Genomic DNA, 23,581 nt, shown 5'->3' with positions numbered 1-23,581 from the left:
CAATCAGATTCGAGCGAGAATGTTTAAAAGTAGAAATAAAGCCATTTAAAGAAAAAGTACATTTTTTATTTAAAGTAATATTATACTTACTGCCAGGTAGTGTAGCTCTTTTCTGAATCAATACTAGAGCAACTCTTGTACTTCGTCCTTGCAGACTTGCCCTGAATGATTTCAAGAAATGGACATTGATTAAATAACATACAGCAAAATTCTAAAATGTTTCAATTCATAAATTCATTATGAAATCACATCTGCTAATGCCCAAGATAATTATGACAAGGATAGAATAAATTCTAAGTACAGTATCAGTCTATTATAATGCCAGTTCATAATCAAGAGAAAAATTGTTGTTATAACAGACTTCTCATTATAAGTGAATCTCCATTTCTTGCTATGTCAGGTTACAAAATGGTAGAAAATTGCAGCTTTGTCTGTATTAAAACATCTTTCAGAATTAAGTTGTTTCATTCTGATATTACCAAATAAACAGAACTCTAGTCATGAAATTTATTTTTGGTCTAACCACATGTTAAAAAATGCAGGACTCTAAAACTCAACTCCCTAAAACATTTTTGCATAGAATTTCGTATTATCAAACTGATTCAGTTGACCAACTGCACAATTAAAATTCTGAATCATTATATATCACTGCTCACTTCCATGGCTGTGTGAACTCATCACCATTTTCCTGCTAATCTGAAAGTTCTTTTAGCAAAACTTTTGCAGTCAATCGGAAATGACTTTTAAACTGCAAGTTCTGGTGTCACATGATCTTTTAGCCACTACAGGAGAGTTGAATAAAATCATCACATAACCCATGCATATATGGGGAAAGCCCAAAAATAAGAAGCGGGTTAAAAAATTTGACTTTCCGGTGCCCATGCTTTGTTTGAAGTACCTCCGAGTAATTTTTACAAGGAGCATCTGCAATGATGCATCATGCAGTCATCATGCAGTCATGATGCAATGAGTCATCATGTTCACTTCCTGAAGAAAGAGGGAAAAAACTAGTATTTTTTGGAATTCTTTTGATTTTATAGCGAATGCCTCCTAATTTTCAACTCGCTACAACCAAATATATTTTTTGTATCTTTAACATTAGCTATTTGATGATCACTGGCAAATCACTCGTTATAACAAGATTCTTACTACAGCAACATAAACGAACATGCACCTCGTACACATTCCTCTGTGGAATTCGTGATTCTTGCAACAAGCCATACTCATTATAACAAACTTTTCCTGTAATTGATATGCTATTGTTAGTTGGTATTTGACTAGCATATAATTTGCCGCTGTGGTGGTCGAGTGGTTATAATGCCGGACTCGTGATGCGAGGATCCGGGTTCGAACCCCACAGTGGTGGTCGGCTGAAGTTGGTTTTCTGTGGTTCCCAACTTCAAGGCGCAAATGCGAGCCGATCTCCCCGTTAAAAAGTCTCGCCACAGAGAGCAACAGTCCTACAACGATAAATCATTCAATCATAACACTTCACTCATAGTTAGTAAAACTGGGGGCAGATGACAGCACTACACATAACAAGCATTACACAGAAACAAAAAACTTTACGTCAGGTTGCACTACACGCACATTCCCGCATGTACCGATTCGTTGGGGGGTTCCGGGGGGGGGGGGTGCATGTGTGGTGTAGCAGTAGTAGGTAGGGGCTCAGGGATCCATGATGTTCTTAAGTCAGCCACCTCGTTGGGCAATTTGCCTGTTGTGGCGTTGTATTTGTATTTGTATATTTGTATAATGATGCTTATGATCAATTTCTTAGAGATTATGTTTTTTGAAATAAAAAATATATACATACGCACTGCATCTGTGTAAATGTCACAAGCCTTCTGGGTATAGTTTTAAAAGTTATACATAAAAAAGTCTGAAAAAATATGGTAAACATCTATGCTAACTACAATTTATTAGAAGATATATTTTTTTTATAAAAAAAACTGTTTATACCTCAAGCTTTCTAATTTAGTAGCACATTCTGTCCGCCTCTCCATCCAGGAAGGACTGTCCCAATCTAAATCTATGAACTGCACCGCTAATGCAGGTATCTCTGTCAGATGCTTGGTCATCCAATTCGTCTTCAGAATTCCCTTAGGAACGTACCATTCATACGAAGTACGCTGGAAAAAGAACAAAACATCTTATCAAATGTTACAACGCTCGAAAGCTTTTATTAGATATTGAATACATCACAACGACCAATTAAGATTAAAATCCTGATCAACATCATTAAATACAAATCCAATCAAACCCATATTTAACAAATGAGATGAAAATACCACAGTAGACACCACATATAGGAATCACAAATAATGTCATAATTATGCTATTGCTTTCACTTTTGCAAAGTACTAAACAGACCTATATCATAACAGATGAAAAGTTTTGTTAATAGTTGTCAGGATTTTGGTTAAAGTTATCAATTTTTCCCCCCTTTTGAGAATAAGGTTGAACCAGACCCCCCTCCCTCAATCTGAATGACTATTTAGAAGACCAGGGTGCATCTTCCTTCCCTTGTTGAGAGAAACATTTCCATACGTAGTTCACATCGTCCCAATTGGACTGTAATAGCCACTACTACTAAACCACACATGCACCTCTTCCACATTTCTTTGTGAAACTTCTAACGAATTGGTACATGTTGGAATGTGTGTGTAAGTGTACTGAGAGAGAGAGAGAGAATCTTCCATGAAGTTTGTTTCTGTGTAATGTTTGTTCTGTGCACTGCTGCCATCTGCCATCAATTTTTATAACTAAATGCATGAAGTTTAATGATTGAAAAGTATGTTTTTGCCCTCTGCTGCGAGATTTTTTAATGAGCAGATTGGCCCACATTTGAGTCTCGAAGTTGGAAACCACAGAAAACCAACTTCAGCCCACCACCACTGTGGCGATGGTGGGGTTCAAACCTGGATCTTCATGATGCATCCGACACTATGACCACTCGGCTGTAATAGCCACTATGATTCATGTATGTATATTTAATTGCTTTTACAATAGACAGCTTGCCAAATCAGTTTTCTGCCAATAGACTTTCTTAAGGGGATCTATGGATCATGCTGCACATTAGGAAAGTTCTGCAATCTCATTGGTGCAAATTTCCTGACAAAAAATCATCGACAAAAAATATTTTGTCATATGACTAAATATTTCGCTGCCAAACAAAATGTGTCATACAAATAAATGAGAAAATTGGGTATTTTTTGGGAGACTGCATATAACCGGTTTGTTTGGAATATTTTACATTTTACTGTAATTTAGACTATTCAAACTTTTTTTTTGTTATAAAGATGTCCCATGTTTTACCCATTTTCAACACTTACATTTTTATCCTATACTAAAATCGGGATTAAAATTATTTCACCAGCATATAAACTATTTTATGATAATTATGAATATCAATATTAATTTTTATCTCAACTATCAGTCATGTGTGAAAGAATTTATTTCAAAACCACTGTGATTTGCAGTAGCTTCCTATCCTGCCATCAGTAATTTTTTGCTAATTTACCAATAATTGGCAACTTTGCTCACTTATGGCATCGTATTTGGCAACAATTAGTGATCTCTATTGTATTGGAAATCATAATAAAATATTTTTTTTCTTGAGGAAACATGGTCAACCTAGAATTACAAGGACGAAAGGATTTTTTTTTGGAGGGGGGGGGGGGGTTCCATTTTAATATGGCGCAGTTTGAGGATAATCAGGGATTTTTCTTTATAATGATACGAAGAAGCCGGAAGAACCTCATTTTTGACAGGAAATTTTAATAAGGCTGAAAAAAATCTGAAGCATTGGCACCTATGTGATTCACGTTGAATAAATTTTTTTTGACTTCTCACAATAGTTGAATCAAAAAAAATAAATGAATAAGTATGATCTCAGCTTATAAGAGAAAAAATTGTGTTCAAGAACATTATAATGAAAAAAAACTGAGTCTGTGGAATGCAGCAGCACAGTTCAACATTACCCAGCCAGTTAACGTTTCCTAGTGTAAATAAAATGGGGCTGTCCCGTTTACTGCCCAAAACATTGTGTTACCTGGTTTCTTTCTGATATAGTTATTAATAGGTTTGTTGTTATCAAAAACTTTTAATTCTAATGTGATTGTATTACGCTCTGCTCACTGTATCTTTATTCAATGAATCAAGGAAAAAAATCATTGGATCTCAGTAAAGATGACCACAGAGTCAGATGAGGTTTCAAGGAGGGGAACCGAAAATTGGCCCATTCTGTACACAAGGGCTAATTAAACTGGGAATCTACGATTTATTGCAGATTTTGAATGGCAGCCTTCAAAATCTATCAGTTTTCTATACTTACCGAGAGGTTGGTGCGCTAACCCCTCAATGTGGTACTCCCTGCAGTAGAAATTTTTTCCTGTGTGTGTGTGGTTATGTTGTCACTGTTTATGTTGTGTCTCAGCATCAGGAAAGTTTCTGTCAAGGACGAATATGGTACTTTAGGCAAGTATCTTGCTCTCTTAGGCAAATATTATCCACCCAGGTTACCGGACTCCCTGTAAACATCCAATGGGACCAAAACTATGTTTGTTACATCTGGAGGTTTATCATGACCCAATTCATTAAGACCAAATGTATGTACAGGATCTTAAAACCGGAAAAGAAAATACAAACTTACTTTTTGTTTAGCCTTCGGGAATTCATATCCTTCTGGCAATAATCTCAAATAAAGAGGGGGTCTATCATTCCTATTGATCGTAAATGACTCCCATATTGCTTTGTGAACTGGATTACTGATTATGTTGAGACCAATCAATGATACGTATGCCAAAGGACTGGACGTGAGTTCAATGGGAAGATCACCAACCTCCAAGAGCACCATTTTCCTTCAGTACCTGGAATAAACTTTAAATAGAGAAGAAAAAGCTTATTTTCAAGTGCAAAGCTAATTTTTATGCATATAAAATTACTACCAGACTAGAAATCAGTCTTCAATGCAACTGATAACGAAAGCATCAAAGATTCTTTCTTTGAGAATTTGTATTTTTTACACATGGTTTCTCCTGATGAAAGTTATAGTAACTACAGTTGCTTTTCTATCAATACATACTGTTTAATCTTGTTACAACGAACTCCAAGAGAACAAAAATTATGTTTGTTATTCCGATCAATTAAGAGCACATATGGGACAAAGTAAAAAAGTTCCTGTTTGTTGTAATCCAAGGATTCTTTGTAAGCTAGGTTCCATACAGTGGAATTTTACTGCATACAACAGTGGTGCACAACCTTTTCTGTCTGCGGGACAAATATGCTGAAATTCTTCTGCTCATGGGCGAGAAACTTTTATATAGGCCTATATGTAGGGTGATCATTTGACCTGTGTTTTACAGAATATGCTTATAATTTTAATCATCCCATTTTTTTATTTTTTTAATAAAATGTCCCGTTTTCTCCTTTGTTTCCAACGAGGCTCACTCTAATTTTTTAAATGAAGAATTAAGATTGCTTTCATGACATAAATTGATGCCTTTAACCATTTTTTCAGTTGAAATTGGCAACTTTACTTGCCATTGAATTTTCTTTTTTGCCAAATACCACCAGAAAAGTTGTCAGAGGCAAGTTATGTTGCCTCTGACAACTTTCTTGACTGCATTCGGCAGCAGGAAAAGTTGCGAAAGGTAATTTTTAAATGCCTTTAACACTTTTTTTTTTGGCTGTATTAGGGCACTTTACTTGCCTTTTAGCTTAAACTGATAACTTCACTTGCCTTTGACAATTTTTTTTGGCTGTAATTGGCAACTTTACTTACCTTAAAAATTTTTATTGGCCAAATACCGCCAGAAATGTTGTCTAAGGCAAGTTGAGATACCTGTGACAACTTTATTAGCTGTGGTTGACACCTTAACTTCCCTTCCACAATTTTTTTTAGCTTATGGCGATATCACGATTTCCAATATTTTAATGAAGGAAATGTGATCAGCTTGGGCTTTTATCGTGTTGCGTGGATTGATAGTTTACCACCGGAACACTCTTTGCAGTGCCGAATGGAATCTCTTGGCGGACCACATTTTAGCCGCTTTTCGGCTGTGCACACCTAGTATACAACATAAAAATATTGGTTAAAGCCGGGTTTTCTTAAAAATACGTGTTTTGCGCCGCGTGAACCGAATAGTATAATTTCGCGTCGGCAGAAACATATTACATAATCACGCTACGCATTTGTGTTTTCCTAGTGTATGGCGCATCAGATCAGGACGGCTATATTGTAGTATACGGCCATGGCATCAGCTACTCTGTCGTCCGGTTTGAAGGGAAGGGAAAGAAAACACAAGAGTGAAGAGAACATCGGCAAAACGCGCGGCACACGACGCATTTGTCTCCTCCAGAAGCAGTCCTCCAATCACGCCCGACTTAAAGAGCTATCGTGAGCCGCGTTGCGCTCTCCAGTCAAGCCGGGTTTTCCTAGGAGAAAAACTTTTGCGCTCTGTGCAGCGTGAAAACGCTGATTGGTTAAAAACTTGAAATTCGGGTTTTTGACCAATCACAGTTTCCACGATGGACGCGCAGGAGAAAGCCTGCTCCTAGGAAAACCCGGCTTTACCATTGGTTAATCCAAATAATATATTTCAACATAGGTTAATCATTGATGGAACATCATCACAATAATCATTGATGAACATCATCAATGATAAAAATCATCAATTATCACAAACAACCCATTGTGTTTTTCTATCGTCAATTTATATAAATCATAAAACTTTAATCTATAAAGTATTGAATTCATACAGTGTAATTTTCCTACTTACTGGGCATGAAATTTGTTTCTCCGGCTAGGGCGGAACTCGTAACGTAAACAAACTTTAGAGCCTGTTCTGGACGGCGATGACTGCGATTCGATTTCGAAGACTACGACTTGATTTGACTACTTAAGTATAATGACCATACGTCCCGTATTTTTTGTATTTTTGGCTGTCCCGATTTTGTGGCGTATCCCGGTTTTTCCCTTATTTTACGCGAATTCTACTTGGATTTTTATTTTTCATTGAAGTCAAAGATTGAAATTATTTTTAAACTCATAAATATATATATTTTTAACTACAACTATGCAATTCAATTTCCTTTTTCCCCGTATAAAGTTACACATGTGTCTAGTAGATGGCAGCACCAGATCAAGCTTTACAGTTTGTTATAATTTTGTTTTTGGTTTTTGTTGTCCCTGTGGATGCAAGCACGTATGTTTTTCTTCCTTCAAGAAAATAAGGTCAATTTTTCGAAAGGTTAGTAAACAATGCACCGTACTCATTTCTCTTGTTTTTTTATGTTAACAAGTTTAAGAATTTCAATTGCATAAAAGACATGCAGACCCCCCCCCCAAAACGTTTGGGGATGACGTCAAGCACGTGGATCCCCGGGGAAGATTCTTTTGTTTTTTCCCCCACACTGAATTCGCTATATGGGGTGAAATTTTTCAGCCCTCAAAAGATCCCAGCGTAGTGGCATGCTTCCATGGCCCCACAAGGGGTGGGCTGACAAGGCTCCAGCCCTGGGGCCCGGGAGAATTTTAATCATTTTTTTGTTTCTTCACGCTATAAATTTATCATAAAGGGGGCCCCATGAAAGTCTGGTCGGGGGGCCCGTAAAAGATTCCAGCCTAGGGGCTGGGATCTCTCACGGGCCCCTTTATGATGAATTTATAGCGTGAAAAGCAAAGAAAAACTATGAAAATCGTCCCGGGCCAAATGATTTTTCTGAGGCCCTGCCAGGCAAATTTTCGAAAATCTCAACCAGATCCCATTTTTGTGAGGCCCCCTTTTCTCTTAAGGCCCCCGGGCCGTGCCTTTAGACGACACTGTCCCAGGGCTGGAGCCTTGTCAGCCCACCCCTTGTGGGGGGGGCCCCCCCCCAAATTATAGAGCAGGACATCTTAGCTGGGACATTTGGCGCTTCCCCCATGGCCGTCTCAAGAGCATCATGGGGCCCATAGGCGGAGATTGACTTGGAAGTCTGGGGGGGGGCAAGGTCATTATTGCTGGGGGACACGATGATGATGATGTTAGCTCATATATACATTGGATCAGTCGACTCCACCTTTGACGCTGGGGGGGGGGGCAATGCCCCCCTCGCCCCCCCCGTATCTCCGCCCATTGGGCCCCAGGCCAAGAGGTTTTTCTGAGGTCCTACCTGGCAAATTCTTCAAAAGTTCAACCAGATTGCATTTTTGTGAGGCCCCTGTTCTCAAGAGGTGCCCAGGTAGGCCCCATGCGTTTAGACGGCACTGGCTTCCCCCATGGGCGGAGATACGGGGGGGGGGCGTGGGGGGCATTGCCCCCCCCCCCCAACGTCAAAGGTGGAGTCGACACATCTAATGTATATATGAATTGACATCATCGTGGCCCCCCCCCTCCCTAGACTTCCAAGTCTATCACCGCCTATGCCCCCCGCCTCCAGGCTAGAAATTTCACTTGTCCCTTTGCGTAAAAAACCAAAACATGAAGAGAATCGCCTCCAGGGCTGAAACCCTACCCTTGTGAAAGCCATGCCTATAGGGGTCCTGAATAAGGCGTTCCAAGCGACTTGATATTTAAATGTGGAGGGAAAATGTGGCTTGGTTTTTTCCCCCCATATTTTTTCAAGGAATGTCTTATTCTTGAACAGGGCCGTCACAAGACCATCATAGGCCGCCGGGTCAAGTGATTTTTGCGAGGCCCTATCTGGTGAGTTCTCGGAAATGTCAACCAGATTTAATTTTGAGGCCCCTTCTTCGCTTGAGGGCCCCTGGGCCGTGCGTTAAGGGGACACTGTTCTTGAATTGTTATATTATTCAGTTTTACGTCGGGCGTGATTGGTCCAACTGTTTCTAGAGTCAAATGCGCCGCGCGTTTCGCTCATCTCTCTTCTTCATTTTTGTTTTCTTTCCCTTCCGTTCAAACCGGAGCATGCAGACGACAGCCGCCCTGAGCTGATGTTCCAAGCTAGGAAAACAAACGCGTAGCGTAATTATGTACTATTAATTATTACCTATTTCTAGGAATACTTTTTTGTGCCGCGTGACAAGTGGCGATTTCCCACGCATCTCCGATCTCCACGCACGGCGCTACAGATACGCATCCAGACTATTAGGTACACAAGCGTTATTCCAACAAAATTCATTCTGTAATAAAGCTATAAGCGCAAATTGAGTCGCGTGCAGCGTTCGCGGGTGGGCGGGACCCGAGTGCGACGACGTCAACACGCCAGACACGTAGCGTGGGGATGCACGTATTTCAAGTGCACGCGCGTTTTCAAAAGGAAACGATTTCGGGGCCTACAACCTTGGGATTTGGGAGGTTCCCGGAGCCTGGATATTATATATTGGTCATTAAAGTTTACATTAATGAAGACATAACATTAATTAAAATATAAAGTACAGGAATGCGCTGAAAAATATATTAAAATACCGTATGTAAAAACGTGACCACAATGAAATAAAAAATCAGCATTGATGGCAATTCGAAATTAATGAATAATTAAAAACTATTGAAAATTCAGATTTTTCTGATAAATTATTCCTTAAAGTAACATAAATAATGAATTTACATAAATTAATGAAAACTATTTACATAAATTAATCGAAATTGAAAATACATAAACATTAACGTAAATTTAGGAGGGATAAAAATTTTAATGAAAATTCAGGGTTTATGAAAATTAATGAAAATATAGAATTTAAGAAAATTCAACATTTAGAATGAATCACAATTAATGAAATTAAAGATTATATAATTAACAGAAATTGGAATGAATGAATATTCCGAAATTAGCGGAATTGATGGAATTTTTCCGAAATTAATTTCCGATATTAATCCCATAATGAATGAAAATTTGGAATTTGTGAAAAGTTGAAACAAATGAAAGGATTGATCACAATTAAAAATTAATAAATAATTCCATAACTGCTGGAAATTAATGTTTAATGGAAAACGACTAGATTAATGAAACACCAGAATTAGTGAAATTAATAACTTAATTTCAGATTTAGTGAAAAATTATTCCTCTATCGATCGATAAAATATCATAATTAATGAATATTCGAAATTAACGCCGAATTCAGAAATTTAATGGGATTTAATTTCGTAGGCTATTAGAAAAATAAAAGTGGATTTTTTTCTCTAAAAACTAATGAAAATTATGGATGCATAAAAATTAATTGAAATTCAGAATTAATGACAATTTATAAAATTTGGAAGCAATCACAAAATTAGTGAAAATTCGGTGTATCAATGAAAATCCTGAAATGAATGAATTTCATAATGAATTCCGAAACTAATGAATCCCATACTGAATTCCTAAATTAATGAATCCAATAATGAATTCCTAAATTAATGAATCCAATAATGAATTCCTAAATTAATGAATCCAATAATGAATTCCTAAATTAATGAATCCCAAAATTAATTCCGAAATTAAAAATAACTCCATAATGAAAGAAAATTTAGAGCTAATGAAAAGTCAAAATCTTGGAAAGAACAATAATATTTAATAAAAATTCAGAACGACTGGAGCCCTGTCAGCTCCACCCTTGCAGGGGGCGAAAGTGGGGGCGTTGGAAATGTTTGGAACTTGTGGGTGCTCGTCTTGGTTTTTATATAGGAAATTTCGATTTCTGAATCAATTCAGCGGGTGCTCGGACCCGTACTCTAAATTATCGTGGGTGCTCGAGCACCCCCCGGCTCCAACACCAAGACCGTGTAAAGAGCATCATTGGCCCCCGGACCAAGTGATTTTCCTGATAATGGTAAATTCTCGAAAATTTCAACTAGATCACATTTTTGTGCCCCCTTCCCAAGCCGAGCCCGGGTAGACCCATGAGTTGGGACGGCACTGTCCGATGCCACTGGTATGAAGGAAAAAAAAGTTGCCACACATCCAGGGCGATCGAAGCAGTAGCCAGAAATTTCTCTCGGGGGAGAGGACCAAAGTGATAGAGCAATTAGACTTGAAATCATGTTATTCCACATGAATTCGGGAGGGGGAGCAGGCGGACCTAGTGACCCTGGCGCTGGACCAAAAGGGGACACCGAATTCTTAACCTTCCTTTAACTGCTTTTTCAACATGGCGTGGGCGCCAAAATGCCGATATGCCCCGGATCTAGTTGCGGCCCAGCCTTGGTTCCTGTTTTTTCACTACCAGCTCGAGGGCCATGATGAAGGTGGAGGTTTACGTATTTGCGGTCTTAATGCATGGGCTCACTCGAGCATGGCTCGGGGGGGGGGGGGGAGAAGCTCGTGAAAATGATATCAGGGTAGCATTTTCAAGAGTAAGCATTAAACTAGTGGGTGGGGGGGGGGGTATTTCTATCCTCAGTAGGGGGGGGGGGGAACTCAGAAAAATCACTTAGCCTGGTTTTCAGGAGGACATGATGCTCTTAAGATGACCCTAATTTTACGGTGCAAGCCCATTATTTTCCCTTATTGGGTTCTTGAGGACTTCAAATCATGTTATTCCATATATATTGGTCATTTTCTGACAATTCGGGAGTGGGGGGGGGGGGATACCGAATGCCCTGGTTTAGGGAGCAGGCGGGCTTAGTGCCACAAGTGGAGGGAGAGCACGTTCCCAGGGACCCGAAATTGGCTGCATTTTACATCTTAGGCCCAGATTATGTATTATTTTGTACATGTGCCCCCCTTCCCCTGCATTCGCTTCTACCTCAAAGAAGACTACTGGGGGTTCTATAGAATTGTAGTTACACGCATGTGCGCTCTATAAGAGGTCCCAAAAGTTCATATTTGCCCAGGGCCCGAACGTATGAGGAACAGACCCTGGCTATCGTTTCCTTCTCTTGATCCAGGCCTGGCGACATCTTGGAGCTGGGCCTCTGTGCCGAGATCTTTGGCGTTCCTCACGCAGGATATCGCGGAGCAACTGGATTGGATTCATCCCGCTGCCCCCCCCCCCAGAGCTCCTGTCACCCCCTCATTGAATGTGGGGGGGGGCATAATTAGACAGTTTATTGTGACGAAATTAGAATAAAACAAGAACCAAATATCTATCCGATTCTTGCCAAATAGAGCTGATTGTTTCAACTCATTATACAGGGCTGTTAATGAATCGGCAAACTCAGAGGGTCGTTGGTAGCATCGAGAGGAACAAAAATTGTAACGGAACATGGTGTCGCAAACCACGTTGAGAGGGTGGAAATCGCGAAGAACGCATGCAAGCTCTGAGTCCAGAGAAGACGAAAGGTGGATGTCAGTTGATCGCTGAATGCGTTCGTGGGTTCGCTCACCACGCATCTGACGTAAGCAGCGTCGCGAAGGGGTAGGATCACGCGCTGCGGACGACGTAAATTAGCGCAATTGTGATAGTAAGTACGTGTAGCAGTTAGTTGTCTGTTTCAATGAGTATCTGTATGACCTTACACTTCACATGCATCTGATTTACGGTCGAGCAGATAGCAATGGGCGCTTAGCACATCGGATGTACCAACATCAATATCCGATGGGGCGTTTTCCGCACCATGCAAACCTTCGTCACGATCGATCGACTACTACGGAAGACGTGGACCTTCCGCCCAGAACGGCGAGATGCCGTGAGACTGCGCAATGTACGCACTCTTGAAATGGAAGAAACCGTGCTGAACCGGTTTGCCGATTCCCCGTCGACAAATATACGAGCGGTTGCAGCTGAATATCGATGTGCAGCACACGGCGGTCTGGAATCGCGCCCGGGAATCGTTTTTACGTCGTTGTAGACTGCGCAATGACGTCAGCGGCCGCCACTTCCAACAACTCTTTTAATAATTAATCAAATAAATCTTTTTGTAGTTATTATTGTGCTTTTTGTCGTCCCTGCGTGACGTCGAAACCTGCGCGCGTTTTTCGCGATTTTCACCCTCTCAGCGTGGTTTGCGACGCCATTGCAGTTTTTGTTCCCCTTGATGCCTACTAACAATCCTCTGAGTTTGTCGGTCCATTAACAGAACACCAACAACACAATTTTCTGGTATCATGTTGTTTATCAAGGACGGGTTCTTTGTGAATCAGATCGTTTTTTCACCCTACCTATAGGGATGGCTCGAGTCCCTGTTACGGGTTTTTTTTTTTTTTCAACTCGGATTTGTCTTCCGTGCGTCCTCGCCTATTTAATCATTCCCTCCCGAGGAAACTACTAAAACTACCCCCGAAAATAAGCAGCTGTGTTCCCAGCAGCATTGACACCATCGTACCCCACCACCCTCAGACCTTCAAATCCATAGCCGCCTATGAATCCCGCCGCCTTCATGTCCCGCCATTCGGCAATTTTTCAGACTTCCATCTTGATTACGGGGTTTTGTTCACGTTTGGCATTTTTTGGCGATCTTTGAGCTAAGTGTTTAATCTAAGTGTGCGTCGCGGCTCCAAGGGGCGTCGCGACGTGCTGTAAATATTGATGTGTGTGCCTATTTATGCTATGAAGTGATTCGTTTATGAATGCACAATATCTGCTGAACTATAGTCTGGGGAGATTTGTAGTTTTGCCGCCCTTCTCCCATTCTAGCCTAATTTTCTGAACTACTCATTCCTCAAATTTGCCGCCCTCCACTCCACTCTCTAAGTAACTCTTTTTGTCACTCACATGCTTGCACACTAGCTTGGTAAATTTTTTTTTGGTCATTTTTTTTTTAGCCACTCGCTTAGTCCTTTGCTCTGTAGGTCACTCACATGCTTGCCATGTGAACTATACAAAATTTTGCCGCCCTTCTTCCGTTATACTAATTTTCTTGGACACTCATTCCTGTAATTTGTCACCCTGGGCTTTTTTAGCTCGCCAGCTCCTCAGTATATACGCCATTAATTCCCATACGTTGTACCGTACAGCAGGTGGGTCCAAGGGCGTAGCCAGGGGGGGGGGGGTACTTGGGGGTCTGGTCCCCCCCCGAAATGTGAGAAAATGACCGAAAAAAGGAAAAAGATGGCCAAATCCATTGTTCTGTCACTTTGGTCCCCCCCCCCCCCCGAACGAAATTTCTGGCTACGCCCCTGGGTGGGTCTGTTGAGCCGGGAGCCCGATTTGATCTTTAACTGCTCCTCCTTCATTACACGGGGAGCCGAAATGCGTGCCGTTTCGGTTAGTAAGTAAGCCTTGCGTAGAGGCCATAATCAGGGTACACACTAACTTGACTAGCGCAAAAAAAAGTGAGTTTTTATAGCACCTTAAAAATTCATGTTTCTATTTTTATCCATTACAGAGCATTTTCCCATTCCGGCTTAAAATGGCTTCCACGGTTAGTGACATCGACCAGATCCCCTCTCAAGTCGTGTCTACGGGCAAGCTGGACTCCGGATATTTGAAACAACCATCCGACGAGCTTTCGGTCGGGAAATGGCTGTTATTTCTCGACGAAGTCGCCACGGACGCCTCTGGTCTGACAGAACTGGACAGGGCTTGGGCAAGAATCGTGCCGCTACTGGAACGGAGGACGAACAGGATCATCAGAATCATATGCTCTGCCGCTGGAACAGGGTCCGCCTCCACTTCGACCAGCAGCGCACACAATCGGAAGAAGGGTTTCATCGGATGTTACACCGGGGACTTCAAGAACATTGCCGACGTGAAGCGAGTCGCCCTCGAAGTCAGGACCGCGACGAACCATTCCGAAGTCCTCTACTACAAGGCGGAAATAGACTCGAAGCTGAAGAAGCTGTCGTCCCAGGGTAAAGTGGACATATCCCTGTACAAGTTTGACGAAAAAAACAAACTCTTCACCAAAAGGTACGGTGACAATTGGTTCGACGTCGGGGACGCCCAAAGACTGGATGAAATCAATCCGGAACGCGTGAAGCAGATGGAAGAAGAATCCAGGATGATCAACTCGGGAAACGGTAGCGTCCCTTCCGAAGTCGAACTGGTCCCTTCGAGGGTAACCTACAAGGACTACCTCGATTCCGGGTACATCAAGGCACCGGACAACAAGCTGCACGTCGGCAAGTGGATGCTCTTCCAGGACGCCGCCGAAGAGTCGGACGACGGCGGCGGCCTCACGGAGCTGGACGAGGCCTGGGCCAAGGTCGTGCAGCTCACGAAGCAGTCCGGCGGACGCGGCGTCATCATCCGGATTTCGTGCTCGACGAGGGCCTCCCTGCGAAGGCAGAGGCGATTCGCTTCCGGCGACCCGGACACCGGGGTTATCAAGTGCTACACCGCGGACTTCAACCAGGTCGGCGACGTCAGGGATGCCGCGAGGGCGATCAGGAGGGCGACCGGCTATCCGGCGAGGCTGTATTACAAGATGGACGTCGACCCGGATTATCGGGGTTGCTCGCGCGACGGATACACCGAACAATCGTGTTACATGGATGACGGGAGGGGCGAGCTTTTCATCAGAAACGACGGCGGCGATTGGGTGCCCGTCGGCAATGCGAGGAAGTTCCAGAGCTTGGCTCCGCGAAGGGCCAAAGGAATCAGAAAAGAGATGAGAGAATGTCAAGCGATGATGGACGAATGAAGTGAATAATATTGTGGCTGTATTTCGAAATAATAAAAACCTATGGTTTTTTTTCTTAATCTCTCGGGAGAGGGCACTGTTACTGTTTGGTTTCAAATCAGTCGTTCCCAACTTAAAGGCCCGTATACACTAGCTATCGGATTTTGCAATGAAAGCATTCGGAAATGGTTGTTCGATTCTTGAGCTGTTTTACTGAACCCACCTGGAATCGGTTTTTTCAACGAACACAAAGGAAGTTTGTGTACCCGCGAGCGGATTGGAACCGCTGCAGGGGGTCGTGCGTTGCACGATCTGCGCGCAAGTGTACACGTGCCTTAACATACTTCAAGTATACCCAGAAAATGCGTCTGAGATAATGAGGCTTTTCGAATAGCCATCGTCATCATCTGCATTACTCCTGAGGGACATTCACTGGATGATCCCCATAGAGATAAATGTTAAAATTGCCGATTTTGGCGTAAAAATGCGGAAATTTAGTGGAGTTTTCCGCCACATCAATAATTTTTAAAATTGAATTGAATCTTTGGTTGCGCCAAATACGAGAAAAATCTTTCACTAGCTTGTGGGCACCTGAAATAACATTCTTCCTAATAATAAGTCCCCTACAGAGGCACTTCAGCGATCTCTAAATATTTCACGGATCCTTCAAGTGCTCTGGAAATATTTCCGGGCCGCTTAAGTGCTCTGGAAAAATTTCCGGGCCGCTTAAGTGCTCTGGAACTGTGCAACGCATCATTCAAGTGTTCCGTAATTATGCCGGGGATCACTTAAGTAATCTGGGAACGTTCCGCGGGTAACTTGAGTGACGTAGAACTGCACCGGGGGTGCCGCTTAAGTGCTCTAAAATTGTGCCACATTTCACTCAAGGGATCTGTAAATGTGCCACGGATCGTTTAAGGGAACTGTGTCGCGGGTTACTTCAGTGATCTTTGAATGTGCCATGGGCCCACTTCAGTGATCTTTGAATGTGCCGTGGGCCCACTTCAGTGATCTTAAAATGTGCCACGGGCCACTTAGATGCTCTGGAATTGTGCCACGGGTCATTTAAGCGTTCTGTAAGTGTGCCGCTTAGCTCATTTTTACAAAATTGGGTTTGAGGGGGCAAGCCACATCACATAACCTTCAGAGCCACATTTGGTCCGCAGGTCAAGGGTTTACCATATATGACTTAAAGGGTTGGTCGCAATGAATTTCTTAGAGATATTTTGAAGTTCTTACCTTTCAAATAGCAATGAAATTAACAGAAATCGACTATAATTACATGTATAAAGGTATTTTCTTTAGAAATTTTAATTTTTTTTTAAATTTTTTTACATTTAAAATTATTTTTCTCTCGTCTGGGGAAAGGCACAAGAACCCCACCCCCATGCCCCCTTCCCGCGTACGTTTCTGATCCCACCAATATGTGTTGGGATTCAGAGGGGGCAGAGCTGATGACGCAATTTTGCTGACAGGGGAGGGGGGGGGAGTCAAAAATAGCTACAAATTTGCTCGTGATACTTGAACGGCCCCCTTAAGTAGTCCGTGGCGCATTTAAAGATCCCTTAAATGGCATGTGGCTAGTTTTGGAGCACTTATGCACCCGCAGTGTAGTTCTACATCACTCAAGTTACCCCGCGGTACATTCCCAGATCACTTTATAATACTTAGCCTATATAATAATTATAATTATATTAATTACATCCGGTAAAAAATTAAATCTACGACATCGCTCCGGCCGGAAAAAGATCATGCAAGAACGGGACCAATGACGACTGACGAGAATCATTAAACGTGACAGACGTGCAACTCTTCCGCAAATTGCTGCAGATTTCAATGCTGGGCCATCAACATCGTGCGAACCATTCAACGAAACATCATCGATATGGGGTTCCGGAGCCGAAGGCCCACTCGTGTACCCTTGATGACTGCACGACACAAAGCTTTACGCCTCGCCTGGGCCCGACAACACCGACATTGGACTGTTGAGGACTGGAAACACGTTGCCTGGTCTGACGGGTCTCCGTTCCAATTGCTTCGAGCTGATGGACGTGTACGGGTATGGAGACAACCTCATGAATCCATGGACCCTACATGTCAACAGGGGACTGTTCAAGCTGGTGGAGGCTCTGTGATGGTATGGGGCGTGTGCATTTGGCGTGATATGGGACCCCCGATACGTCTAGATACGAATCTGACAGGTGACAGATACGTAAGCATCCTGTCTGATCACCTGCACCCATTCACGTCCATTGTGCATTCCGACGGACTAGGACAATTTCAGCAGGACAATGCGACACCCCACACGTCCAGAATTGCTACAAAGTGGCTCCAGGAACACTCTTCTGACTTTAGAACTTCCGCTGGCCACCTAAATCCCCAGACAGGAACATTATTGAACATATCTGGGATGCCTTGCAACGTGCTGTTCAGAAGAGATCTCCACCCCCTCTTACTCCTACGGATTTATGGACAGCCCTGCAGGATTCATGGTGTCAATTACCTCCAGCACTACCTCAGACATTAGTCGAGTCCATGCCACGTCGTGTTGCGGCATTTCTGCGTGCTCGCGGGGGCCCTACACGATATTAGGCAGGTGTACCAGTTTTTTTGGCTCTTCAGTGTATATAATATCAATATGCCCTGTATGTGGATTATGTAATCTGTTGGGCTATTAGGTAAACGGTATGTGTAATACAAGATATACAGAAGACTGGATGTTGTGAAGATATTTGTTATTTGAGATGTTAATTTTTTAAGGAAGGAAAAAACTCATCTCTGCCTCTACCGGGAGTCGAACCCGGGTCCCTCGATTGCCGGACGAGTGCTCTGACCACTAAGCTACAGAGGAGATACGCTCTAGCGAAGGAAAATCTCTATCTCCTCTGTAGCTTAGTGGTCAGAGCACTCGTCCGGCAATCGAGGGACCCGGGTTCGACTCCCGGTAGAGGCAGAGATGAGTTTTTTCCTTCCTTAAAAAATTAACATCTCAAATAACAAATATCTTCCCAACATCCAGTCTTCTGTATATCTTGTATTAACAAGTGGAGAGCGACATTCATGTCATAGGTATGTGTAATATTTTGAGTTTGCATTTCATGTGTATTTTGTTTTTGTGTGTATTGTCTATGTTGTGTGTGTGTAATATAATTATAAATTTTGGAATTATTTCTCTGATTAACTCAAAGTTTGTTTTCATTTACGAATTTTCATTAATTTTTGAGTTGATTTACATTTAATTCTTTAAGTCTTTTTTCCACGTATATTTTCCAGAATTACAGTATGTTCTATAATAATATTCGTGAAGTAAATTTCAAGATGCCGGGTATGACGACTACGCATTTACTTTTGTTATACATATATAAGCTATTCTAAACCATTATTTCTTGAAGTTTTCGATTTATTATTTTCTGTTTTAATATTGGTACGTAGAAGGAGCTTACACCGAAGCATCCTAGCAGAACCTCCTAGAGATAGAAGTCCTCCGCACTCAGCTTGTGACGTCAGTAAGCAGTCCATTTTCCCTCAGAATATTCGGGGGCGGGGGGGAAATTCCTTGCTCGTGAATGACGTTTATGGCAAACAGTGCAGAGGCCTTCTGTCTCTGCCCCGTTCACATGTACAATAAAACATCCCGGGAAGTTCCCGGTAACGGGGATTTTCGCTACAAACCGTTCACACATGACGTTAAGTTTATGCCGGTAATCCCCCTCTTCTTTCCGGAAGTCGTCACTGGTTTCGTTGGTTGAACGGAAGTGGTTGATTCAAGATGGTTGACGAAGGAGCTTATAGCAGTTTTCGCGGTGCAAAGGATTATGGGAGAGAAGGTCGGTGTCGACCTCCAATCCACCCCAAGAAAGATGGATTTTTTTGATGAGTTTCTTTCCCACCTTTTTCTTCCCTACGAGGGGAAAAAAGTTGTCATGCCGGTAATTATCACCAAAGCGACCCCCAATCTTGCACATGTGAACGGGGCTTAGTAGGAGATGATGATCGTAGATACTACTCTCTCTAGGAGGCTTTGGGCCTACTGGATACTCTCGTCTTCGTGAAGTAAATTTTAACGATTTTTTTTACACGCTTTCCGAGACATCGTCGGCTATTACCGGGCTCACAAGGGTTTCCACTACAAGAGTGATGAGCCTGCTATATAATATATATATTTGTTTTTTAAAAAGTTTTTTTCTTCAAAATGCTGTATACAGAGTGCATAGCAAACAGAGGGTACGGCATTTTACTGGCGAACGTTGATCCTTGACGTATACTTTACCAATTAGAAAGTTTCCAAATAACGTGCAGTATTCAGATATGCCATTCATGTTCCAAGAGGTTGTATAGTTATTGAAATAAAAATAATCCGCTTTTTATAAGTTAATGTGTACCGTGTGCCCTAAAATTCAATTAAAACGTTGTTGCCCTGCTTCTGATGCCAACCAAAAAAAAAATCCATGTTTGTAAGTTCAATATTTACTGACATTCGAATTCGAAAAACGGAATGGGGAGGGGGAAACATCGTTTAGAGCGGGTAAAACCGTTAAACCGCTTTTTTTACCAGTGCCGTCTTAACGCATGGGCCTACCCGGACACAACTCGGAAACTTCGAGAGAAAAGGGGGCCTAACAAAAATGAGATCTAGGTGAAATTTACGAGAGTAAGCATGAAAATGTGTCTGGTGGGCCTCAGAAAAATCACTTGGTTCGGGGGCCTATGATGTTCTTAATACGGCCCTGCTTTTGACTGAGCAAAAATTAACTCTACAGTTGGTAAGGGGTCATTCAAGTATTACGTCAGCATCGGGGGGGGGGGAAAGGAGGGTTTCGGATTATCTGACTTTTGATGGGGAGGGGGGGGGGGTTTGAAGGTTGCTTAAGCACTCAACCACCCCTTTTTGAAGATATGAAATATTCTAAGCTGCTGACGAAATTTTGCTGACAGGGGAGGGGGGGGGGTCAAAAATGGCTGAAAATCTACTTACGTAATACTTGAATGGCCCCTAAGCAGAGAAAATGCAGGTCTTAGGTAGCAGGCAATGTTCGCCATTACGCATCTAAACGCGTGATTATACAAATACAACGCCACAACAGGCAAATTTCCCAACGAGGTGACTGACTTAAGAACATCATGGATCCCCGAGCCATTTTTTGGAGGCCCTACCTACTACTGCTACACCCCAAACCCACCCCCCTCGCGGAACCCCCAACGAATCGGTACATGCGGGAATGTGCGTGTACGTGTAGTGAAACCTGACGTGAAGTTTTTTTGTTTCTCTGTAATGCTTGTTATGTGTAGTGCTGCCATCTGCCACCAGTTTTTCTAACTATGAGTGAAGAGTTATGATTGAATGATTTATCATTGTAGGACTATTGCTCTCTGTGGCGAGACTTTTTAACGGGGAGATCGTCTCGCATTTGCGCCTTGAAGTTGGGAACCACAGAAAACCAACTTCAGCCGACCACGATCAAATTTCAATTTTACCCCTCCATCCGTAGAGGAGTGAAAATACTCCTTCAGATTTCAAGTATGTGTATTTCCTTAATATCTATATATATATAAAATTGATTTTCTGTGTGTCTGTGTGTGTGTATGTTCTCTATACAAATCTACAATTTTAGATCGATCGTCGCCAAATTTTGCATATATACCAAATGGGACCCGACTTGAACGATAGGCTACTTTAAAATTTCGTCAGACGAGGGCAAATGCCCCAAATGGGCAAAAAACTGTCGGGCAACAATGGTTTCTCGGCCTCAACAATCACTTTCCGAACGTTTACTTTGGTTACCATGGTTCCTTAGCAATGCGTTTCAGACGTCTATATGCCTTTACAATGGTTTGTCGCTTCTTTTACGCTGCCAGTGTATATGTCTACACTGAGCTATAAGTAAAGTGGAGTGAGGACTGCGCGAGCCATCGTCCTACGCGACCGCATCACCCTTTTGGAGCGAACCGGGCAAAACATTTCCTGACCATGTTAATGAAATGGGGCAATTTCAAATACGAGACATGTACATTCCACTTTTTTTCACTTCTCGGCCAATAATTATGTATTCTTTATCTTCAAAAAAATGTATAAAAATGAATACTTACTTTCGTACACGAAATACCCTTTCTTTTCCAAAACTTGAAGAGGAACTATTTTTTTATAAAATTACATGCTGAAATAGCAATGTTTTGCCAGTCTCGCTCCGTCACGCCCACTTTTGTATTCCTCCGCGTCGGCTCGCGAACGTCTGTGTTATTGAATAGGGAGTCATAAGTCTTCACTCCAGTTTACTTATAGCTCGGTGTATGTATAACAGTTTATGCCTTTATAATGGTTGGCCACTTTTTCCATCCTCCCAGTAATGAGGCTTTTTGAATAGACGTCATAATCATCATCCGCATCAGTTTGAGGGTCAGGCAAAGGATGATTCCCATAGAAATTAGTGTTAAAATTGCCGATTTTACTGAAGAAATGCGGAAATTTGGTGGTGTTTTCCGCCCCATCAATAATTTTAAAAATTGAATAGAATTCTCGATTTCTGAAATATTGAGGTCGCTTAGAGATAGATATACGAAGCCCAGGAGATTAAATACGAAGTAATTAGCCGGACCTACTTTGAGTTGGACATTCATGCAATAACATTGATTTAAACTTTTTATTTACATCTTCTCAAGCATGAAAATTAATGTCTCCGTATTGTCTTTTGATATTCAACTGCATTAATTCATATGGTTTAGGATGTTTTAAAATTAATTATGGACCCATAAAGTACATCGAAAAAATTCCACAGCTTTAATTAAGCATTTCTGGAAGCTGAAACAGGCAGAGATGGATAACTTGAAGTTCAGGGGGAGGGAATCGAAATACCTAGCGTCCATCAAAAAAAGGGGGGGGGGAACTCTTCATTTTAAAGTTTCTTTAAATCTAGATTTGGTTATTTCATGAGTCGCGCGGGAAGTCGCAATATTGGTTAACTTTAGACACGGTTTGCATGTCCCTCAAAGAAAGAGGGAGATATCACATGTTTCTAACAGCCCCATTGAAGAAAACCCGAGCAACGCCGGGTATTATAGCTAGTAGTATATAAAGTATGTATATATATATATATACTCTGTGTTTCATAAAAAAAATACCTCTCATTTTACAAAATTACCCCTTAAAAGTTTGGAAAAAGAGTGAAATTACCCTTCAAATTTCTTCCGGATAATACTGGTAGCAGGCACAAGCGAAATTGAAATGGCGGACAAAGGAAATTTCTGACAGAAATTGTGCAATTTTATCGCCCTACTGAAGAGTGTCATTGATGCTTCCGCCAAAATCAACTCATTCAGCGCACACATAATGCGATCGGCATCTTTTTTTTTTAAACCGAGCACAACTCAGGTCTATCACCATCTATGGGCGATTTACTAACTAGTGAGTTGTGCCGGAAGTGTAACTACCGTCTTAACGCATGAGCTCACCCCGGCACGGCCCAGGGGCTCAAGAGAAGAGGGGCCTCAGAAACATATGTAGTTGAATTTCTTCGAGAATTTTTCAGGTAGGAAAAATCGCTTGGCCCGGGGACCCACGATGCTCTTAAGACGGCCCTGACGTATCATACTTCAAACCTTGTCAGTTGACTGCCAAGTGAAAATGAAACTACAAATTTACAAGAGCTGAGGAAATCATAGTTAAACCTCTTTTCAAAGTAGCAAAACACAGGATTAGTCTTTGTCATGATGAGTTTTTTTTTTGTGTCCAAAATGTACAAGAACAAATGTTCATTGCAAAAAATAAGTCAACGCTACTGAATAGATACTTTCTAAGGAAATTTCGGTAGGGAAAAATTAGTTTTGCCTCAATTTTTTCTTATAGGGGCCATAATATACAGGGTGTCCTATAAGTGCTAGCACGGCCTTTATGCCGTCAACCGTCCGTCGTAGAGGTGTAATTTCAATTTATTGAACATGCTGAAAAGGCGTTCAAAAATCACCCTGTACCAGTTTTGAGAGGGAAAATACTGTGCGTAACAAAATAAATATTTTAAAAAAAAATCTAAATTTTTATACGGTCCCCTGCGTTCTAACTTCCAATTAGAAAGTTGTTGCCCTGTCTCTCCTGATACCAACAAAACAAAAATCCATTATCCTAAGTGCAATATTCACAGAGATATTTGAATTCGAAAAACGGATAT

General features: G+C 41.8%; 2 protein-coding genes across 2 annotated transcripts in view; one reads left to right on the top strand and one right to left on the bottom strand.

Annotated features, from left to right (window-relative positions):
* The window catches only part of gry (trafficking protein particle complex subunit 11 gry), a 35,061-nt gene extending 28,200 nt beyond the window's left edge, over positions 1–6,861 (bottom strand). Inside the window, exons 1-4 of the mRNA XM_089240306.1 lie at positions 6,783–6,861; positions 4,655–4,881; positions 1,963–2,132; positions 91–161 (exon numbers count right to left, since the gene is read on the bottom strand). Of these exons, the coding sequence (XP_089096432.1) occupies positions 91–161; positions 1,963–2,132; positions 4,655–4,858 (445 nt within the window). The 5' untranslated portion in view covers positions 4,859–4,881; positions 6,783–6,861. The remainder of the gene's footprint in view (positions 1–90; positions 162–1,962; positions 2,133–4,654; positions 4,882–6,782) is intronic.
* Positions 6,862–7,152: 291 nt separating this feature from the next.
* LOC149079698 (uncharacterized) lies at positions 7,153–15,500 on the top strand. The gene is made up of 2 exons (XM_089239980.1): positions 7,153–7,253; positions 14,187–15,500. The coding sequence occupies exon 2, from the start codon at positions 14,211–14,213 to the stop codon at positions 15,441–15,443; it is 1,233 nt and encodes a 410-aa protein (XP_089096106.1). The 5' UTR covers positions 7,153–7,253; positions 14,187–14,210; the 3' UTR covers positions 15,444–15,500.
* Positions 15,501–23,581: the final 8,081 nt, after the last annotated feature.

Source organism: Pholcus phalangioides, unplaced genomic scaffold (assembly GCF_987345545.1).
Source record: "Pholcus phalangioides strain wild (caught in Gottingen) unplaced genomic scaffold, Ppha-v1.0 ptg000012l_1, whole genome shotgun sequence".
Classification (NCBI taxonomy): domain Eukaryota; kingdom Metazoa; phylum Arthropoda; class Arachnida; order Araneae; family Pholcidae; genus Pholcus; species Pholcus phalangioides.
Note: the sequence above shows the minus strand (reverse complement) of the source record. Positions and strands in the feature narration are given on the sequence as shown.

What these genes read in the sequence shown, in the direction of transcription:
- LOC149079698 (XM_089239980.1), top strand. Translation starts at nt 14,211, where the DNA reads ATGGCTTCCACGGTTAGTGACATCGACCAGATCCCCTCTCAAGTCGTG.